The sequence below is a fragment of the Somniosus microcephalus genome, chromosome 17, assembly GCF_052327205.1.
Source record: "Somniosus microcephalus isolate GS21.2 chromosome 17, FLI_Smic_1.0, whole genome shotgun sequence".
In the NCBI taxonomy this organism is placed as follows: domain Eukaryota; kingdom Metazoa; phylum Chordata; class Chondrichthyes; order Squaliformes; family Somniosidae; genus Somniosus; species Somniosus microcephalus.
Genome location: NC_141003.1, coordinates 71,434,200 through 71,454,102, shown reverse-complemented (window position 1 = coordinate 71,454,102; position 19,903 = coordinate 71,434,200). Strand labels below are relative to the sequence as shown.

At 43.3% G+C, this 19,903-nt stretch overlaps 1 protein-coding gene across 1 annotated transcript; it reads left to right on the top strand.

The window, feature by feature from the left end:
• Positions 1–752: 752 nt before the first annotated feature.
• Positions 753–19,630, top strand: col7a1l (collagen type VII alpha 1-like). The gene is made up of 10 exons (XM_086010668.1): positions 753–992; positions 1,550–1,585; positions 3,492–3,530; positions 6,004–6,039; positions 7,936–8,070; positions 9,153–9,314; positions 11,811–11,960; positions 14,407–14,451; positions 16,002–16,064; positions 17,168–19,630. Exons 1-10 carry the CDS (start codon positions 894–896, stop codon positions 17,219–17,221), a joined length of 819 nt encoding a protein of 272 aa, XP_085866794.1. The 5' UTR covers positions 753–893; the 3' UTR covers positions 17,222–19,630.
• The last annotated feature ends 273 nt before the right edge of the window (positions 19,631–19,903 follow it).

Sequence of the window (19,903 nt, the reverse complement as noted above, 5' to 3'; positions counted from 1 at the left end):
TTAAGAGAGAGAGAAAAAAGAGACAAAGGAAAAGCACAGAAAAAATAGAAAAATGTAAAATTTGACAGCTTTAAAATCTCTAAGAACAATTTACCGCCTGAAGGAATGAGATTCCACAGTTTAAATTGTTCAATTGGCATTGCATTCATTGCACTAAAAATTATCACGTTGTTGACAAGGTACTTACACTGTTAATTACCAGACTTAACTTTCTGCGGCGAGTTTACTGGGCAATTAATGTGAAAATCCAACAAGTTCTTAAAAATAACGAGGAGGCTAAGAGCGAGATGCTGTTTGTGTGAAGCAAGCGGTGGAGTAGTGTAAGTCGACCAGCAAGCTCTGGAGATTCACAACTCACAGCGTATCTCTTAATCCCCTGACACTGCTGGCCAATTTGCGCATTAATGTGTGTTGTTATTTTTCCAGCAAAATCCAGTCCAATGTGAAGATAATGTAAAGTTGAAGTACTGGTTGGATTTGTTCTTTAATTGGAATGGATCACTGGGACTGTGAAGGTCTTTCAGAAATCAAGGGCTGTGTTGTTGATCTCAAATAGTTTTCCTCTTGGTCATTCTCCTTTATAGGGAAAAGATGGTGTGAAAGGAGGTCCAGGGATACCTGGTTTGCCTGGACCTCCCGGACCAGGAGCCTTTCCAGGAGCTCCCTTACCTTCCAATGAGGTATGTGAAGAAATGGTTTGCATCACTTTCCAATTATTATGAATACCTGACCCATCATTGATGGACACCTCTGCATTGCTGCTTTTAAGTGTGGAGGGAGTAGGTGGGGGGTTGGTTGGAGGCATTTACTCATTTAGAGGTTGAAAAATAAGAGAATGAATGACATGAATGGCTTTTACAAATGTTTCTTAAGAATGCTGCAACAAGTTAACAATGAGTACGGCACTGACCAGCTTGTCATTGCAGGAGACCGGGTTCAATTATACGGATTTGCCATTCATTCCTTTGCCAGCTGGACCTCCTGGGACACTGGTAAGTCTCATGTTTAGGTATGTCCATTCATCGTACTTGTCCATCACCGGTAAAAGATTCACCACCATTATATAGTTTTACACAAGCAAAGTGTTTCTTCAATAAGCAAGAATCTGTGTTTCTTGTTCGAGAACGAGATGTTGTGATTCATGGGAAGAAAATTCTTGAATAATCTTTCCTTCTTTTGGGAGCAGGGTGCGTCTGGAATTCCTGAATCACAAGGAATGGAGGTTGCTTCTTCTACACTGCTCCTGTAATACCCCGTTCCTGTAATCCATGCACCTGTAATACACTGCAATACACTGCTCCTGTAGTACAGTGCTCCTGTAATACACTGCAATACACTGCTCCTGTAGTACAGTGCTCCTGTAATACACTGCAATACACTGCTCCTGTAGTACAGTGCTCCTGTAATACACTGCAATACACTGCTCCTGTAGTACAGTGCTCCTGTAATACAGTGCTCCTAGTGCTTCTGTAGCAAATTGTTCCTTGTGATGATTACAGAGAATCATTGTAGGCCTAAAATTCTTGGATTTTTCTGCTTTGACCCACAGGGTGAGAAAGGAGAAAGGGGGCTCAAAGGTGAACAAGTAAGAAGCCTTTTTAATTCATGGGAGCTTTCTTTTATTGAATTGCACAAAAGGTTACATTATTTTGGAGTCCTGGTACAATAAAGAGGATATATGGCATCTAACTGCTTACATTGTACTTGCAGATACTAAACTGAAGGTCTTGTACAATTCTGTAGATGTGGGTGGCATTGCTTATTGGTAAAGCTAGGGTTAATCCTTGGCAGGGGCTTTAGAGCTGAACAAGGGGAGTGAGAAAAAGGCCTTCTTAGACACTGGATTTGGGGATTAGCCAGTTTTGCTAGAGCTTACTATGGCGTCTTGAGGTGGGTAGAATGAGTGATGTATCCACTAAAATTTGGGGCAAAATTGGGTCGCTCCCCCTTTGGGGCGCTAACTTTTAGCCCCCGCTCCCGAAATTCACTGGTAGCGCCCCAAGAGGGAGGCGGAGGGAGGGAGGAGAATGAATATCATGGCGCTACGTGCAGCAGCACCACGCACTGTGGCACGTCGTGCCGTGGTATTGCAGGCCTTCCTCCCTTTATTAAAGGGGAGGGGCCTAGCACAGCGTGGCCCAGGGCCCAGCTGGGCCACCAGGGATTGGCCGCTAATGGGAGGTGCAAATCAACCGAATTTTTCCCCCAAGGTGTTTAACTGGAGACTATGAAGTCCCCTAAGAGCAGGGGCGTTCTCCTGGTGTCCTGGCTAATATTTATCCCTCAACCAATATCATAAACACAGATTATCTGGTCATTATCACATTGCTGTTTGTGGAACCTTGCTGTGCGCAAATCGGCTGCCATGTTTCCTACATTACAACAGTGACTACACTTCAAAAGTACTTCATTGGCTGTAAAGCATTTTGGGACATCCTGAGGTCATGAAAGGTGCTATTTAATGCATGCTCTTTTTTTCTTTCTTAAGTTTAATTCAATGCTGTTACTAAAATTCATTTTTGATGCACCATGGAATACTGGACACGGGTTCCTGACCTCAACAGTGCTGTTGTGAGGAGGTACCAATAGAAGCATGGGATCTCATCACAGTGATAGAGTCAATCCCTGCCCACTTTCACATAGCGCCAATGACCCCACTATAGGCTGCACTGGCAGAGGACGGATCAGCTGTCCACTCTCTCAACCGGGGGAAGGTATGTGTTATGGGGAGACTTAATAAAATATTAATTTTGAAAGGAATAAAGAACTTCTTAAGACTCACCACGAGATCTGTCTCCCCCCAGTCATGTACTCAGAGTGGCTCTTGGTTAGCACCCTTGCAATTGCTTCTGTGCTAAATCTGAAGCATAGGAAATGATTGCAAAGCAAACCATTTGACGGAATAGGATCTAGAATGCCATATTTGGAGCTTAGGAAGAGCAAGAGATGGAAATCCGGAGGAGCAATGACCATAGTAATATTGCCTAAAATAGAGTGGGACCAGAAAGATTAAAGCTACAGTAAGATGATGCTTACTTGATAAAGAATCATTTTACAGTTGTTACAAGTTTCTGAAATTGAGGTTTGACAGTGCAGCAATGGAATTTCCTCTTTAGTGCTTGTGTGTGAAGCGTTGAACAGGTGGAGCACATAAAGGAAAACCTGACAGGTTGAGTTACCCTCCCAGTCAGAGTTTCCTCTTCTGCTTCACCCAAGCGATACTTTATGCCCAATTACTAAAGAATAAGTACCTGCAGGAAAAAATTTTGCAAGGCTACGGGGAAAGGGCAGGGGAGTGGGACTAGCTGAAGTGCTCTTGCAGAGAGCACGCACGGGCTCGACGGGCCGAATGGCCTTCTTCCATGCTGAAACCATTCTATCATTCTATATGTGCCTTTTGTGATATGCTCTTTGCTTGCATGAGTGAACATCTCTCTTTCATTCTCAATTTATTCAGCCAATATTCTAATGCATCGCCGATTTTTTTTAAGGGTGCCCCTGGACCACAAGGAAAAGGAGTTGATGTCAAGGTAAGAGAGCACTACAATGAATAAGTCCTATCTGAGATATCTTTAGACTATATAATATACAGAGGCTTTGCAATCTCCCAATATCAAGTCCAAAGTACTTCAGTTTCCTATTATATGAAATGATAGATATGGGAATTTTACTCCTGCTCAAATCTGGTCTCATCCTGTCACGTGTCATAACAACCTTGGAAGACTCTCATGTGGAATGGCATTCTGGGTATGACCCATTTTGTCACCAATAGCATCCTTAAACCCTCTTCAAGTTATAAAGATTACCTGAGGACTTTAAAAGGACCATTTTCTGCCTGTAGTAAGGGCTTCCTAGGAGATCCTTACTCATTACAAAATTCCCTCATTTACCTCCATGAAGTCCCATCTTTCTTGTATTTTCGTTGTTGAAGAGCGCAAGATGGATATCTGCTCCCCGGAGTCCAGCAGTGCTACTATAAAGGACGTGAATGACTGCAGCCTGCGGTCGACTCGTCCTCAGGTTCTTCCTTCCCTCTGTGGACAGCACAGCCCCTCCCCACAGTAGCGTAGAAGGGATCAAGATCTCACTCTATGGGGACTCACAGGTGTATGCCCACATCCCACTACTTTGTGATGTGACACATTGCTGCTCCGAAGAACTGTGCCATTCCATTTTATTTTGCTTATTTAAAAGCTGCCTTTTTAATTCCTACCTGTCTCTCCTGCTGGGATTTTCTGCTTTGATGGAATCTTACTTGTGGCGCGAATTCCATCTGCCTGACCCCAGCTTAGGCAACCCTTTCATTTTTAAATTGCCCCCTGCCACCCTGAGCAATGATTTAAGGAATCGCAGGTACCAAAATCAAAGTCCAATTCCCACATTTTTAAAGGAGAACTTGGGGTAGATTTTGCTCTGGGCTCATTTTCACCAGGCATTAGACCCTTAACAAATTCAAGAAGCTAACGCCTGTTTTAGGCGACTGCCCAGGACGTTGAAAAAATGGGGCCACACGATTTTAGCAGCAGGACCAACATTCCAGCATTGCTAGGGTGCAAAAGATGGAAATTATGTTGTAGGATGTATTCCAGTCATTTGCATCGTATTTGAATGTTCTGCCCGCATTTGAACAAAACAAATTCGATGCTATCTGTCACTTCCGGTCAGAAATGCTGGAAGTCGTGGAGAACCCACGGATTGTCTCCCAAAGAATTGTCCGCCAAATTCCGCCCAACTTACAGCTGGGATAAGAATTCATTCCCGGTGTGTGATCATAGAAACATATAGTACAGAAGGAGGCCATTCGGCCCATTGTGCAAGAGCTATCCAATTAATCTCACTCCCCTGCTCTTTCCCCATAGCCCTGCAAATTTGTCCTTTTCAAGTATTTATCCAATTCCCTTTCGAAAGTTATTATTGAATCTGCTTCCACCACTGTTTCAGGCAGTGCATTCCAGATCATAACAACTCGCTGCGTAAAAAATTCTCCTCATCACCCCCCTGGTTCTTTTGCCAATTCTCTTAAATTTCTGACCTCTGGTTAGTGACCCCCCTGCTAGTAGAAACAGTTTATTTTTATTTACTCTATCAGTACCATTCATAATTTTGAACACCTCTGTTAAACCTCCCAACCTTCTTTGCTGTAAGAAGAACAATCCCAGCTTCTCTAGTCTCTCCACATAACTGAATTCCCTCATCCTTGGTATCATTCTGGTAAATCTCCTCAGCATTCTGGTAAATCTTCGCCAAGGCCTTGGTATCCTTCCGAAAATGTGGTGCCCAGGATTCGACACAATACTCCAGCTGCGGCCTAACCAGTGTTTTATAAAGGTTTAGCATAACTTTCTTGTTTTTGTACTCTATGCCTCTTTTTATAAAGCCCGGGATCCCGTATGCCTTTTTAACAGCCTTTTTAACTTGTCCTGCCACCTTCAACGATTTGTGTATGTGAACCCCCAGGTCTCTCTCTTCCTGCACCTCCTTTACAATTGTACCAATTAGTTTATAAAAGCAATGAACTAACTAACCTTACCTGAGGCCTAGGCATGACAATTAGCCTCTGCCCCCTTTGCCATGGAGACAAATTGACCAGCTATCATGCTCCAGATTGGTGTTCAGCCCCCCCCCACTCCCCCCTCCGATGAAAAGGAGCACTTGTACCTGTCACGTTAGACAAGGTTAAGCCTGATTGTGTCCCCCACCCACCCCACCCCGCTCCCCACTCTCCCAGTCAAATTCATTATGTGGCCTGAGATATCAAGAATGGTCCTTGAATGATGTATGGAGGGCTGTTGGAGGAAATGGAACTATACCCAACGTGAGTCACCGCCTCCGGAAGAGGAATGTTAAGTGCAGAACACCAGAATGAAAAAGGAGAGAGGGAAAGGTGGTAAATATCCATTAGCACTAAATAATTCTTCATACACCTGCTTGCCCTGAAAGTGCCACAGCTTTGACGTTAAATCTGTCAGTGTTATTCATTATTTTTTCTTTTCATTCCCACAGGATTTAGAAAAGCTTTTTGACATTTATGGTATAAAGGTACGTAGATGGTTTAGTATCACAAACTAGTAATACCCAATCAACCACCTTAACTACTGCAGCGGTATCTCTATAGTCATAATCTTAGGTGGTAACACTATTTTGGTGGTCAGTTTTGACCCAAAGCCAAGACCAAAATCAAAGTCCAATTGCCCAAATTTTTAAAAGAGAACTTGGAGTAGATTTTTTTCTGGACCCGTTTTCAACAGGCCTCAAATCAACATAGTCAAGGAGCCTAACATCTGTTTCAGGCAGCCGCCCGGGATGCTTAATAAAAGCGGCACAATAATTTAGCAGCGGGACCAACGTCTGCGCAGATTGGGTGCAGAATGTCCTACTGCTAAATTGGTACGCTTTGTGCCTGTTTTACATCTGAAAAATGTGCATAATGCATACCAATTTCTACCCCCTTATGTTTTAATGCTATCAGTAGGAAACTATTTGTCTGAAATGCTCAAGTATTTTAATGAGCTAAAAAAACACACTTGATATACAAGAGACAGGAGCTTAAGAGAATATGGAATGATTCAAAGCCTTTTGGGCCATTGAACATGTTCCTTGAATGCCACCATGTATAATTTACGCTATCACAGACACTTCCTTACTTATTTCATCTCAGACGGTGGTCAATAAATACACCTAAATCTTCCAAAAAGACTAAAACCAAATCAAACTTCTCCCTGACTCTCAATTGTAATTGTGTGAAAACGTCAGGGTATCAATACAACATTACAATGGCCATTGTTCAACCGCGACCAGTTGCGTTTCACAGAGGACAGTGCCATTGCCCTATGACTAGAACAAGGAGCTTCTCGTGGAGTAGGTGAGTGAGTAGAGTCACCCAGTACGCAGTTGGATGCTAAGCTGTGAGCATCAGGACACTGCAACGATAAGTTTTGATGGGCTGCATGGCCTTTTCTCATCTGTTCTTATTTGACTGTCTACCTGTAACCTCCAGTGCTGGGCCCGACCACATAGTCACACAGACTTTTTAATTACTATTACTTTTTTGAAGAAGAGCTGGGGAGTTCTCCCCGGTGACCTGGTCAGTATTCATCCCTCAACCAATATCACGAATAACAGATTATCTGGTCATTATCACATTGCTGTTTGTGGGATCTTGCTGTGTGCAAATTGGCTGCCACGTTTCCTACATTACAACAGTGACTACATTTCAAAAACTACTTCATTGGCTGTAAAGTGCTTTGGGACGCCCTGAGGTCGTGAAAGGCACTATATAAATGCAAGCCTTTTCTTTAAAATGTTAATCCATATTGCATTGGCTGCCTTTGGTGGGAAGCCACAAGGGTGGCCACTGATTCATGGAGAAGGCCACCACCACCTTCTCAGGGCAACTTCGGATCGGCAATAAATGTGACCTTGCCAGTGTTGCCAATGTCCCGAGTGCTGAGCTTTCTATATGGCTGTGTGGGAGTGGAGTAGAGGCACTATCTGGTCGGGCCCAGCACTAGAAGTTACAGGTAGACAGTCAAATAAGAACAGATGAGAAAAGGCCATGCAGCCCATCGAAACTTATCGTTGCAGTGTCCTGATGCTCACAACTGTGTACTGGGTGCCTCTACTCATTCACCTGCAAGGCCACTGGCATAAGGGGATGGGGCCGGCATGAGGACTCCCTAGGTTGGGAACCCTGCACCCCGGCCCTCAGTCTTGATCCCAGTGTACTAATTTCAATGTCATTCACCTGATTCAGTTTTCTTAAAGCAAAAAAAAATCTTTGAATTAAAAAATAAGACAATAAGCAAGGATTATCTGATAACACTTTCTGTTTAACAAAATCTACAACACAATCAAGTATACATTCCATTTATGGTCCAGATTCCGGCCCAGTGATTCCTGAAACCATGTATTAATGAAGTGAGATCTGTTCTGCAGCTATCTCTTTTGAAGGAATTAATCGATAGACTTCTTCAAAATGGCATGGAGGAGGTTCTGCAACAGCTCACAAGTTCCAAGAAAGACAAGACCACAAAGAAAATACAGGATTTAAAACAGGTGGATGAGTTAAAAGTGAGTTCAAGCAAGTTCTGTCTGAGGTGTATAGTTTTTAAGCGGGTGAGGTTGGGTTGCGGGTGCAGTCCCCCTATTCATTATCATGAATCCCCTGATGCCCATTATTCTCTATATTCACCCTGATGCCCATTATTCTCTGTATATTCACCCTGATGCCCATTATTCTCTGTATATTCACCCTGATGCCCATTATTCTCTGTATATTCACCCCGATGCCCATTATTCTCTGTATATTCACTCTGATGCCCATTATTCTCTGTATATTCACCCTGATGCCCATTATTCTCTGTATATTCACCCTGATGCCCATTATTCTCTGTATATTCACCCCTGATGCCCATTATTCTCTGTATATTCACTCTGATGCCCATTATTCTCTGTATATTCACCCTGATGCCCTTTATTCTCTGTATTCACTCTGATGCCCATTATTCTCTGTATATTCACCCTGATGCCCATTATTCTCTGTATATTCACCCTGATGCCCATTATTCTCTGTATATTCACCCCTGATGCCCATTATTCTCTGTATATTCACCCTGATGCCCATTATTCTCTGTATATTCATCCTGATGCCCATTATTCTCTGTATATTCACCCTGATGCCCATTATTCTCTGTATATTCACTCTGATGCCCATTATTCTCTGTATATTCACCCTGATGCCCATTATTCTCTGTATATTCACTCTGATGCCCATTATTCTTTGTATATTCACCCTGATGCCCATTATTTTCTGTATATTCACTCTGATGTCTATTATTTTCTGTATATTCACCCTGATGCCCATTATTCACTGTATATTCACTCTGATGTTTATTATTCTCTGTATATTCACTCTGATGTCTATTATTTTCTGTATATTCACTCTTGATGCCCATTATTCTCTGTATATTCACTCTGATGCCCATTATTCTCTGTATATTCACCCTGATGCCCATTATTCTCTATATATTCACCCTGATGCCCATTATTCTCTTTATTGTTACTAATTATTAATTTAAAATTGTATTTTGTCAGTGCAGCGAGCCCTATCAGTACATCCTGAACAAAGACTTTTCATTCTCCATTTGATACAGGTACAGGGCTCATCTCTGAAGTACGACATTGCTAGCCAGTCTCTCTCTGAAACGGAAGAGGTGGTAGAAGAATTTGACTCAGACACAGCAGATCTCGGCCATCTGGACGTAGCTCATTTATTCCAGAGTGGAAGTGCTTCATCCCGTAGTGTAAGGGTAAAGGTAAGAGTATTTTAGGGAGAACATAGATAGAAACGTGTTAATTACTGTAAACCTTTATAAATCACTGGTTAGGCCTCAGCTGGAGTATTGTGTCCAATTCTGGGTGCCACACTTTAAACTGGATGTCAAAGTCTTGGCGAGGGTGTAGAGGAGATCTACGAGAATGGTACTAGGGATGAGGGACTTCAGTTATGTGGAGAGACTAGAGAAGCTGGGATTGATCTCCTTAGAGCAGAGAAGGTTAAGGGGAGATTTAATCGAGGTGTTCAAAATTATAAGGAGTTTTAATAAGAGTAAATAGGGAGAAACTGATAGGATGGTTGATAACCAAAGGACACAGATTTAAGGTAATTGGCAAAAGAACCAGAGGGGAGATGAGGAGAATTTTTTTAACGCAGCAAGTTGTTATGATCTGGAATGCACTGCCTGAAAGATTAGTGAAAGCAGATTCAATAGTAACTTCCAAAAGGTAATTGGATAAATACTTGAAAAGGAAAAATAAATTACAGGGCTATGGGGAAAGAGCAGGAAAATGGGACTAATTGGATAGCTCTTTCAAAGAGCTGGCACGGGCACGATGGGCCGAATGGCCTCCTTTTGTTATTCTTTGTATTAGGAAATTAGGTTCTATGAATTGTCACATAATCCAGAATGTTTGACATAAGAAAGCAAGGAAGCAGAAAAGGCCATTCAGCCTTTCAATCCCACTCCTTCCTCACACCATTTAATCTGCCATGTGATGGAATCTATTCCACCCATTCAACCACCAAAGGAAAAGTTTTACGTATCATCAGTATCTTAGAAGGAGCTGGGCACAGACACCTGTTCCTTACTACCAAGTGAGTTGGAGTGCCACATGCCAAAAAGAGACTCCGCTCCGCTCCAATGGGCCACATAAGCCTGGAAATTGCTGTCAGTGTGACAAAGAATGTCTGTGCTATTTGCATGTTACAACAAAAACAAATTGCATTTATATAGCACCTTTAACATAGTAAAACATCCCGAGGTGCTTCACAGGAGCATTATCAGACAAAGATTTGACACTGAGGCACATAAAAAGCTTGGTCAAAGAGGTAGGTTTTAAGGAGCGTAGAGAGGTGGAGAGGTTTAGGGAGAGAATTCCAGAGCTTAGGGCCCAGGCAGCTGAAAGCACGGCCACCATTGGTGGAGCAATGGAAATCGGGGATGCGCAAGAGGCCAGAATTGGAGGAGCGTACAGATCTAGCAGTGTTGTAGGGCTGGAGGAGGTTACAGACATAGATAGGGAGGGGTCGAGACCACGTAGGAATGTGAACAGAAGGACAGTAATTTTAAATTTGAAGAATTGCTGGACTTTCTTAGAGAGAAGTAATTACTGTATGCGGATTGTGGAATAAGCCACAGTTATCGCCTTTTTCTTGCATGTGGGGAGGAAGTGGCTTGTGGGCACTACAATGCTGAAGATATGCATTAGCTAATCATTGTGGCATAATAGGTAGTTAAATTCAAAATGCACCACATTCCAAGGCTCACAAATCACACATGGGGTGTGTTGCTAGCCTTTGCATGAAACCAAAATTGGGGCTTAACATGCAGTCTGTTTGAGCTGAGCTGCAACCTGCGCCATTTTATCTGTTACTTCAGGTGAGGAAGACCAGCAAGAGTAGGAACTATCTGCCCATGATGTCGGGTGGAACACAAGGTCCACCAATATGCCCTACCAATACACAACACATTGGGCCGACCATCCCAGGGGCATCGACCTAGAATGGCAGAGAAGCAGCACCTTAAGTGGCTGATACTAAACGGGCTCACTTGGGGCCCCCCCACCCCTACAGAATGAGAAGAATGTGGCACAGATGTGCTTCTTCATCACATTCACGTTTTTGATCTGTTGGATGCCATCAAGGTGGCTTATAGTTACACTGACAGGCCCACTGTAAGCATTATTCCTTCCTTTCCAACACCTGGTCACCAAATTTGGTTGTTTGATTGTCTAACAGCCTCCATAAGCCAAGAAAACAGCCTTTCTGCACTTTACCAGTGTTTAAATGGCTACTTCGAGCCATTAGGAGGTGCTGGTCCCTCATTATTGATCTTGATGCTCCATTGGATACCCCACTATTCAGATATTACATTGCTCCAGGCAATATTAAAATCATGAGTTAATGATCACCAGACTCCTAAGGCGCTACTTCTTGGTCATTCTAGGTCGATGTCCCTGGGGACAGTAGACCCAATGTGTTGTGTATTGGTAGGGCATATTTGCACACCTTGCGTTTATTAATGCTCACAGGTTTTAAGCAATGCTCAGATAGCCCTGAACAGCTCCAACCACAATCTGTGACTACAATTTTGTTGTGCTTCTTTCTCACGTTATTTAAGAAGTGAGTTTCTTTACTTACTACTTATAGATTGAAGCAAAAACATTGTCACAAACCATGGGGTGTTGCAGCTTCAAATGCCTTGTACTTTCTCTTGGCTTCATTCATTGAGTTTTGTTCCCTTCTTATACAGGAAGTGCCGGAGAATTCAAGAAGGAGAAAGGGTAAGAACAGCAGACCTGGAATTTCAGAAGCGATCGATGCTGAAGGCAGCAACATATCATCAGGTCCAGAGAGGAGCAGTTCATCTCTTGATGACCAGACCATGGCAAGCACAACCAAGGTGGGCTACATTCTGGGAGTTATACTGACTGGCATCAATCCAGCTGGCTTATGGCAATGTGAATAAGGCAACAGATGGTTGCCATGGTTAATTGGGCCCATGATCCTCCTGCATCTGGAATTTCCACTGAAGTCATCCAGCAGGAGATCAGCAGAACCCTTGGACAGATGGTGTAAACAGTTAACAATGGCTATTTACATTGTTCTTCTGGGACCTCTGCTGATCACCCACCAAAGCTATGGCAGGAGATCGGGCAATTCAGGGCTTTGATCCTTTCTGCCAAAGGTAGATGCCAAGAGGAGGCCTTTCCCATAGGCAGGGAGGGGAATTAGGAGAGCCACCCCTAGTCATTCTTCTGCATTTTCTAGTGACTTGGTTTCAGAACAGGGCTGGTAGGGAGACCCATGTAATGGAAAGGAGATAAAATATCTTAATAGTCAGAGATTTCATCCTCAACGAAAAGAGCCCATGGAAGAAATGGCTGCAGCTATCCTGATGGCTCAAAGATCAAGTCTCTGGCCCCAAAAATGCTCAGGCTTTTGATCCTGGTAAGTGCCAGTGGCAACTGCATTCACGGAAACCAGGCCTAGGGAATATCTGCAACAAAGAATTTAAGTAACTCCACATTAAAGGACCCGATCACTGCTTCCGACCCCCCCACCCCACCCATTGTCACCACTCCTGCCCAACCCCTGATCTCTGGCCCCGATCTCCCTTCTGCTCCTGAATCAACCCCCACTATCGCCAGCCCAGGCCCCGACCCCTGACCCATGTCCCCATCCCAATCCTCGAACCAGGCCCCAATCCCTAACCCAGGCCCTCATCCCCGTGCCTGACCCATGTCCCATCCCGATCCCTGACCAATGTCCCCATCCCAATCCCTAACCCAGGCCCTCATCCCTAACCCAGACCCTCATCCCCGTGCCTGACCCATGTCCCATCCTGATCCCTGACCCATTTCCCATCCCGATCCCTGACCCAGGCCCCAATCCCCAACTCATGCCCCGATCCCTGACAATACTTACCTGGTGGCCACTGCGATGCTAACAGCAGCCCAAACTTGGCCGAAGTCAAAGTGGAGCACAAACCAAAGTCTTCAAGCACCATACCATATTCTAGTTGGTGCTGTGCCATGCCATGCTTGGTACTACGTTGACCCACATCAAACCTCTGTGTGTTGTCATTCTCAGCCCCACCCAGTCATTCTCAGCCCCACCCAGTACCTATCAAGCTTGCACAGTGCAATACTATTTCACACAATTGCTGTGCACCTCCCATTTGAAGTATGTATTGGAGTTGATGATCTGGAATATTCTATGAATCTACCGACCACCCTCAAACAATCAGCCTGCGTGTAAGCTGTGACTAAACGTGCTTTCCCTGAAATTCCAGCACAACGCCCAGGGAAATGGTTATTTTCAGCTATTTACATCATTATCCTGGGAGTTACGAGGGGGATCAGCACCAACACTGCGAAATTTCTGGGCCGCAATATCTAATATTTGTACTTAATGGGCTGGATTTTCATTGTGGAGTTGGGTAGGAGGCGGGACTACAACTTTCGGGGTTGTAGTCCCGCCTCCATCGAGTTCTAGCCAACCCACGTGATTTTGACTTGATTGGCCTTGTTGAGCCCGCCCAGCGGGCTCAGCAGGTCAATTAAGGGCCACCCGGCAGCAGGTGATGTCACAGATTGATATTTCATCTGTCAAGACCTTTTGACACATGAAATATCAGCGTTCGACAGCTGTTTGAAGCTGTCAAACACTGACAACCTGTACTCCAAGTTAATTCCTTCCTGTCAGGATGATTTAGAGATCTCCCCGGAACAGAAAGCTGAATGCTGGAACTTTTGACAGCTCGCGGCCATTCTGCTTTCTGTGCCGGTGAGATGAGGGACTCCCGAGACCTGAAGGAAGGAAGGCTGTAAAGGTATGTAAATGTAAGTACAACTTCTTTAAACACTTTACACACACCAAACACACTTACCTTTGCACTCATGCACCCATCACTCACCTGAACACCAGACATCTTGACCCCTCCAAGCCCTTCATCCCGACGGCCCGCCTCGCTAACTTGGCGTGGTTTGGAGCTGTCGGGAATTCCACATTTCAACAATGAAAATAGGGATTAGGCTAAAAACTGCCTGTTAACAGGTAGTTAATTGGCACTAATCCCCTTCCCGCCTCGGGGAGGCGGGTCCCAGTGCGGGACGGGTATCCGCCTCTTTTGAAACTGGCATGGAGGCGGGTTGGGGGCGGGATGAGTTTGTGCCCCCCGATTTCGGGATTTTAACCCCCGACACGCCTCCAATCCCGCCTCCACGGCCCAATGAAAATCCTGCCCAACATGTTTAAAATAACTTGCTTGCTGTAACCCACCATGTTCATCCTGTCTGTTTTGTGCAACATTTAAGTTTTCTTTTTGTTCTTGCATCTTTAAACAGGCAAAGCAAAAGGCCAGGAGACATAAAAGCAAGCAGACGTCAATGGTAAATTTCCTTTCTTGTTGCTAACTGTAAATATGCGGTCCCACGACCTCTTCCTCCTCCTACATCTTCACCGTGTCGAAATCAAGACTCAAGACTTTATCTTGACAAAATGAACAATGGCAAATGGAGTTCAATGTCGGAAATGGGAGGTAATTCACTTTGGACCCAAGAAAGATAAATCGGAGTATTTTCTAAAATGGTGAGAAACTAGGAACTGTAGAGGAGCAAAGAGATTTAGGGGTCCAAGCACACATCATTAAAAGCCAATCAACAGGTACAAAAAGCAATCAAAAAGGCTCATGGAATGTTGGGGGGGAAATTGAGTCGCGCCCCAAAAAAATTAACGCCCCCCGCGGCCGAAATTCATCGGTAGCGCCCCAGGAGAGAAGCTACTGGAAGTGCCCCACCTCCCTCTTGGGGCGCTGCAAGGGAATATTGTGGCACTACGTGCTGCAGCACCACGCTCTGCGGCACGTCGCGCCACGGTACTGCAGGCCTTCCTCCCCTTCTTAAAGGGGAGGGACCTTGTGCAGCGCAACAAAAATGGCCGCCCCCGCAACTCGCCTTTAATTAGCGCCGCCCCGGCCTCAGGTAGGCCCCCCTGACCCCGTCAGACATAGCGTCCGGCGGTACGTCAGGGGACACTTCCAAAGATTGCACTCGGGGCACAAGCGGGGCACTGCGCACGGCGATGACGTCATCACCAGCGGCGCAGTGCCACGGAGCACTAACGGTTACCGCTGGCGCGAACCTCCCGCTGAATTTCGCGGGAGGCGTTGGCGGCGCCGCACCCGGGCGCTAGTTGCTTTGCACTCCGTTAGCACCCTCTTAGCAACTGAATTTTTCCCCCTTGGTCTTTATCCCAAGGGGGCTGGAATACAAAGGGGAGGATGTTATGTTTCAGTTGTCAGACCCCATCTGGAGTATCGCAATCAGTTCTGGGCACCACACCTCACGAAGAATATATTTGCTTTGGAGGGGGTGCAGCATAGATTCACCAGAATGATATCGGGGCTCAGAGGCTGAAATTCTGAGGACAGGTTTCAGAAACTTCGCTTGTATTCCCTTGAGTATAGGAGATTGAGGGATGATCTGGTTGAGGTGTTTAAAATGTTAAAAGGATTTGACAGGGTAGATACAGCGAAACTATTTCCTCTAATGAGGGAATCAAAGAAAGGGGACATAATCTTAAAATTAGAGCTGGACCATTTGGGAGCGAAATCAGGAAGCACTTTTTCACATAAAGGGTAGTAGAAATTTGGAACTCTCTCCCACAAAAGGCTGTGGATGCTGGGTCAATTGGAGCTTTCAAGACTGAGATAGATAGATTTCTGTTGGCTCAGGGTATCAAGGGATATGGAGCTAAGGCGGATAAATGGAGTTGAGGTACAAATCAGCTATGATCTAATTGAATAGCTAATTGCAGGCTCGAGGGGCTGAATGGCCTACTCCTGTTCCTATGACCTCTGAACTCACGTGGGTATGGATCTGGGCTGTAAAGACACGTTCATTGGGCAAGTATCTGTGATACGTTATTCCTTGTGTTGCAGGCAGATAGTTCCAGTCTGGATGATGTTTCCGATGTCACTGCCATAAATCTTCACGAATCAAAGGTAAGCAGTAATCAGATCAAGTAATGCACTGAACACAACCTGAGGTGGTCACATTGGCGCTGCTGTGGAAACAATTCCAGTCCCAACTGACAACTCTAACTGGTTTCAGGAGCCAAATAGAATTGCATAATAGACCCCAAGTTTCAGTCCTTTGAATGAAGCTCCTCTTCAGTCACTATCTATTAATCTCCATTCTAATCCTACCCTTCTTTCTGAGTATTAACAATTGGAACAATTAAATAATTTTGAGAGAAAAAAACAAGTGATATAGATTGCAAGCCTTTTGAGGAGAACAGAATCCAGGTTATTTTTTTTTATAATGAGATACACAGGAAGAGTTTATGGTTTTTACAAAAGGACTGACTATTATCAGAGAGGAGATTGTCTTGACAGGAATTTAAGAAGATGCAAGTAGATCGCAATGGGAGACATTTTGAACTTTCGCCCAAAATGGGCGCGGAGTAGGTGGGGAGTCCACAACGTCCGCCCAATGGATGATTAAGCGGGAGGCCGGAACCATATTCAAGTTCAGGCCTCATTAGAGTACAGTCGGTGAGCTGCCCAGCCCTCAGTGGGCGCTGGTGAAGAGTTTACTGAACGGGGGGATATGGGGGAATCTGCAGCTCTATGAGAGAGCCAAGCAGAAAGTCAGCAGTAAAAGGGAGGGGAGGTGCACTGGGATGTGGCCTACCCAGTGGACAGCATTAGGTCGCAGTATTTTTGTGTGGCCAGGAGAAATATTTGCCGATTTCTACTTGAAAATTGCGAGCTGTGTCCTACAACTGCTGTAGTTTTTAATTTATGACTGGCTTTTTTCAATAATACTGCTGGTTATTGACCCAAGCATCTCTTTCCCAGCCCATGAGTCAAGACCAGTCAGTACTTCAAGAAAAAAACCTGCCATAATCATTTATCTCTTCTATGGCTCAATAAATGAGCGTCTCAACTTGGCAAAATAAAAGAAAAAATAATTCTCCAAGCTATGCGAACTAGTCGAGGTGTAAATGCTTTCTTGGATAAGATGCAGGCCTTCACATAGATGATGCCTCTCTGCTGAAGCGTTCTAGTGAATTAAACCTCGTTTCTTTCCTTCACTTACACAGGACCATTCACATACCCACACAGATCCAGGTTCTGATAGAGATTTGGGAAAGTAAGCTGCTCCGTTCAGTTCACCAATTCAAATGTGTAGCGTCATGGGAAGCTTTAATAGCTGGGATGTTTTGACGAGTGCTCTGGACTTCAAAGTGAACCTTTAGCTCTTCACACATAATCACACCGCCAGGCTTCAATTTTGAAAAGGAAGCATTTTGCTGACATGGATTTGTAAAAGCTGTAACAGTCAGTAATTTATTGCCTTTAGCAACACAATAACTTAGTATAAACATGATACAAAATGTGGAATGGTATGGGTATGATAAATGGGAAGAGAAGGAATGAAAACTAATGGTTTACACAAGGATTAAATGTAATTAGGGTTGTTTGAGTTATCTGAATGCAACTCATTGTTTAATTTAATGTCCATTTAAAAATACAATGAATAAATCCATGGTTTTGTACGGAATGGGCTTGCTGCAATTCTATGGGGCAAATGCTTTTATACGGGCTACTCCCAAAATTGCTTCATTAACGAAGGCCGATAATATAGTTCAAATAATTGGCAAAAGTTGATTTGCGAACAATACACATGCCTTAAAATTAGGCTGTTTGAATATTAATGTGCGAATGCTTAATGCATTCATTTGTCATTCCTTTCAGAGATGTAACCCATCTATTTTAAACACCTCTATTAAAATAGTTGTCAAGGATACAATTAAGTATTAATTCAGCGCAATCTAATTTCAAGGCAACAGTTTCATTCCTCATCACATTGGCAAATTAATATGAGAAGTTAATCGAGAAATAATGCTGCTCTTAATGTTGGGTTTTATGCTTCCTAATTGATCAGTAATTGTTTCAATGAACTATAGAATATTTTACTATTAAATAAAAGTAATTGCCATCATCCTAAGTGTAACAAAATCTGTTTTAATAATTAAAAAGGCAAAATTGTAAGAAGAAAAACAGAATTTAACTTTCCAATGTTACAAAAAAAATCTGTCTGCTTCACATATTTTAGCATTAAAAAAGAAAGGGTTATTGTGAATGATTAATGGATCATCATTTTTTATTAAAATGTATATAAAATATAAGGTTTTGTCCAGAATCAAAAATAAATTGTTAATTTCATGTCTCACCATTACTGTGTATAAGTGTAAGTAGAACACAATGAATTGTACTGATTTCCTTTTCTGGAAATGCATTGACTGACAGACGATACCTGTGCTGTTCCAGGGGCTTGCTCTATTCTGCTATATTATGCTGTGATAAGCATCATAGTTAATGTCCATTCGTCCAATCATAATAGAGTTTTCCCTTTTACTTTTGCTACACCATTACTCAACAGACCAATCGGGTTTGAAGTGTTGTAGCCCTTTTAATTCAGTGTGAATAGTTAGAATCATAGAATGATACAGCACAGAAGGGGGCCATTCGGCACATCGTGCCTGTGCCAGTTCTTTGAAAGAGCTATCCAATTAGTCCCACTCTCCTGTGCTTACCCTATAACCTTGCAATTTTTTCCACTTTAAGTATTTATCCAATTCCCTTTTGAAAGTTATTATTGAATCTGCTTCCACCACCCGTTCCAGATTACAACTCGCTGCATTAAAACCTTTTTTCTCATGTCGCCTCTGGTTCTTTTGCCAATTACCTTCAAGTTCTAATCTAATTCCTCGTGGGTCAAGTTGACGGCTCAAAACTGCCCTGATTTGATACTCAGTGACGCTAAGTTGGTAGTCTCGCTCCAGTACCACTAGTTTGGGAATGAAAAACTGCATCAGTGCAGTAGGAAGTGCCTTGCTGAGTTGGAGTTAAGGCAGTTGTTAGGACGGAGGTTTACTCTGCAGCTAGCCTATGTTGTACATGACCCACGAGAGCTTGATATCAATACCGAGTGACAATAGTGGATGGATCTTGCATTCCCCATCAGTGTCATCCCTCATTTCAACAAACACAATAATTCACCCATTAAAATCATTACAGACTAAAGCTACATGTTGAGATCTATCAAAGAGGAATGGATTTGTCCAGCTCCCTTTCCCGGTTCTTAAAAACTTATGTCTCAATTAATCCAGCTCTCCATGAACAGTCCACCGCAGCATAATATTAGCAAGGGCTCCGCCTCTGAGATAGGGCTTTAAAAAGGCTTTGCATCTAAGAAGTTCAGAATAGATTTAAAAAGTCCGAAGGATCTCTAAATTTGATATGCATGTGTGTATTTTCAACTCCCCAAATAATCCTTTTAAATATATAAGTAAATTATCTTGTTTTATAAGAGTATTTTCTTCAGCTGTGTTAAAGTGTAGTAAAACATCAGAAAGGGTAAGTTTTATAAAGTTGAACTTTGTGTTTGTGTTTAATATTCGGAAAGTAAAAATAAAACATGCCTTGTAAAAACAAAAAAATGAATAAACTATCCTTGTCTTAAAAGAAAAATTCTCTTTGTGAACTTTATTAAACCACATTTTAATAACAATATAAAGTTACATCAGTAAGGAGTCTCGCCATCCAGATGTCTTGGCTAGACTTTGGTCTTCACTGCCTGGCCATTAAATATCATCTGGGAGGAGTGCAGAAAGGAAATTCTGGTGGGGAAGATCGCGCACCGGCTAATGGAACCTGCTGGATTTTCCTTCCGTTGAAATTAAATAGATCTAGAGCACATGAAACATGCAATTTAAACTTTGAGGTATGAAAAGCTTTAATAAAATAATTTATTTAATCAAGTTTACAGTGTA

Coding starts and splice junctions, on each gene's coding strand:
- col7a1l (XM_086010668.1), top strand. CDS start 894: ATGAGTACGGCACTGACCAGCTTGTCATTGCAGGAGACCGGGTTCAAT. Junction 3,531..6,003: donor GAAAAGGAGTTGATGTCAAG/GTAAGAGAGCAC, acceptor TCATTCCCACAG/GATTTAGAAAAGCTTTTTGA. Junction 11,961..14,406: donor CCATGGCAAGCACAACCAAG/GTGGGCTACATT, acceptor ATCTTTAAACAG/GCAAAGCAAAAGGCCAGGAG.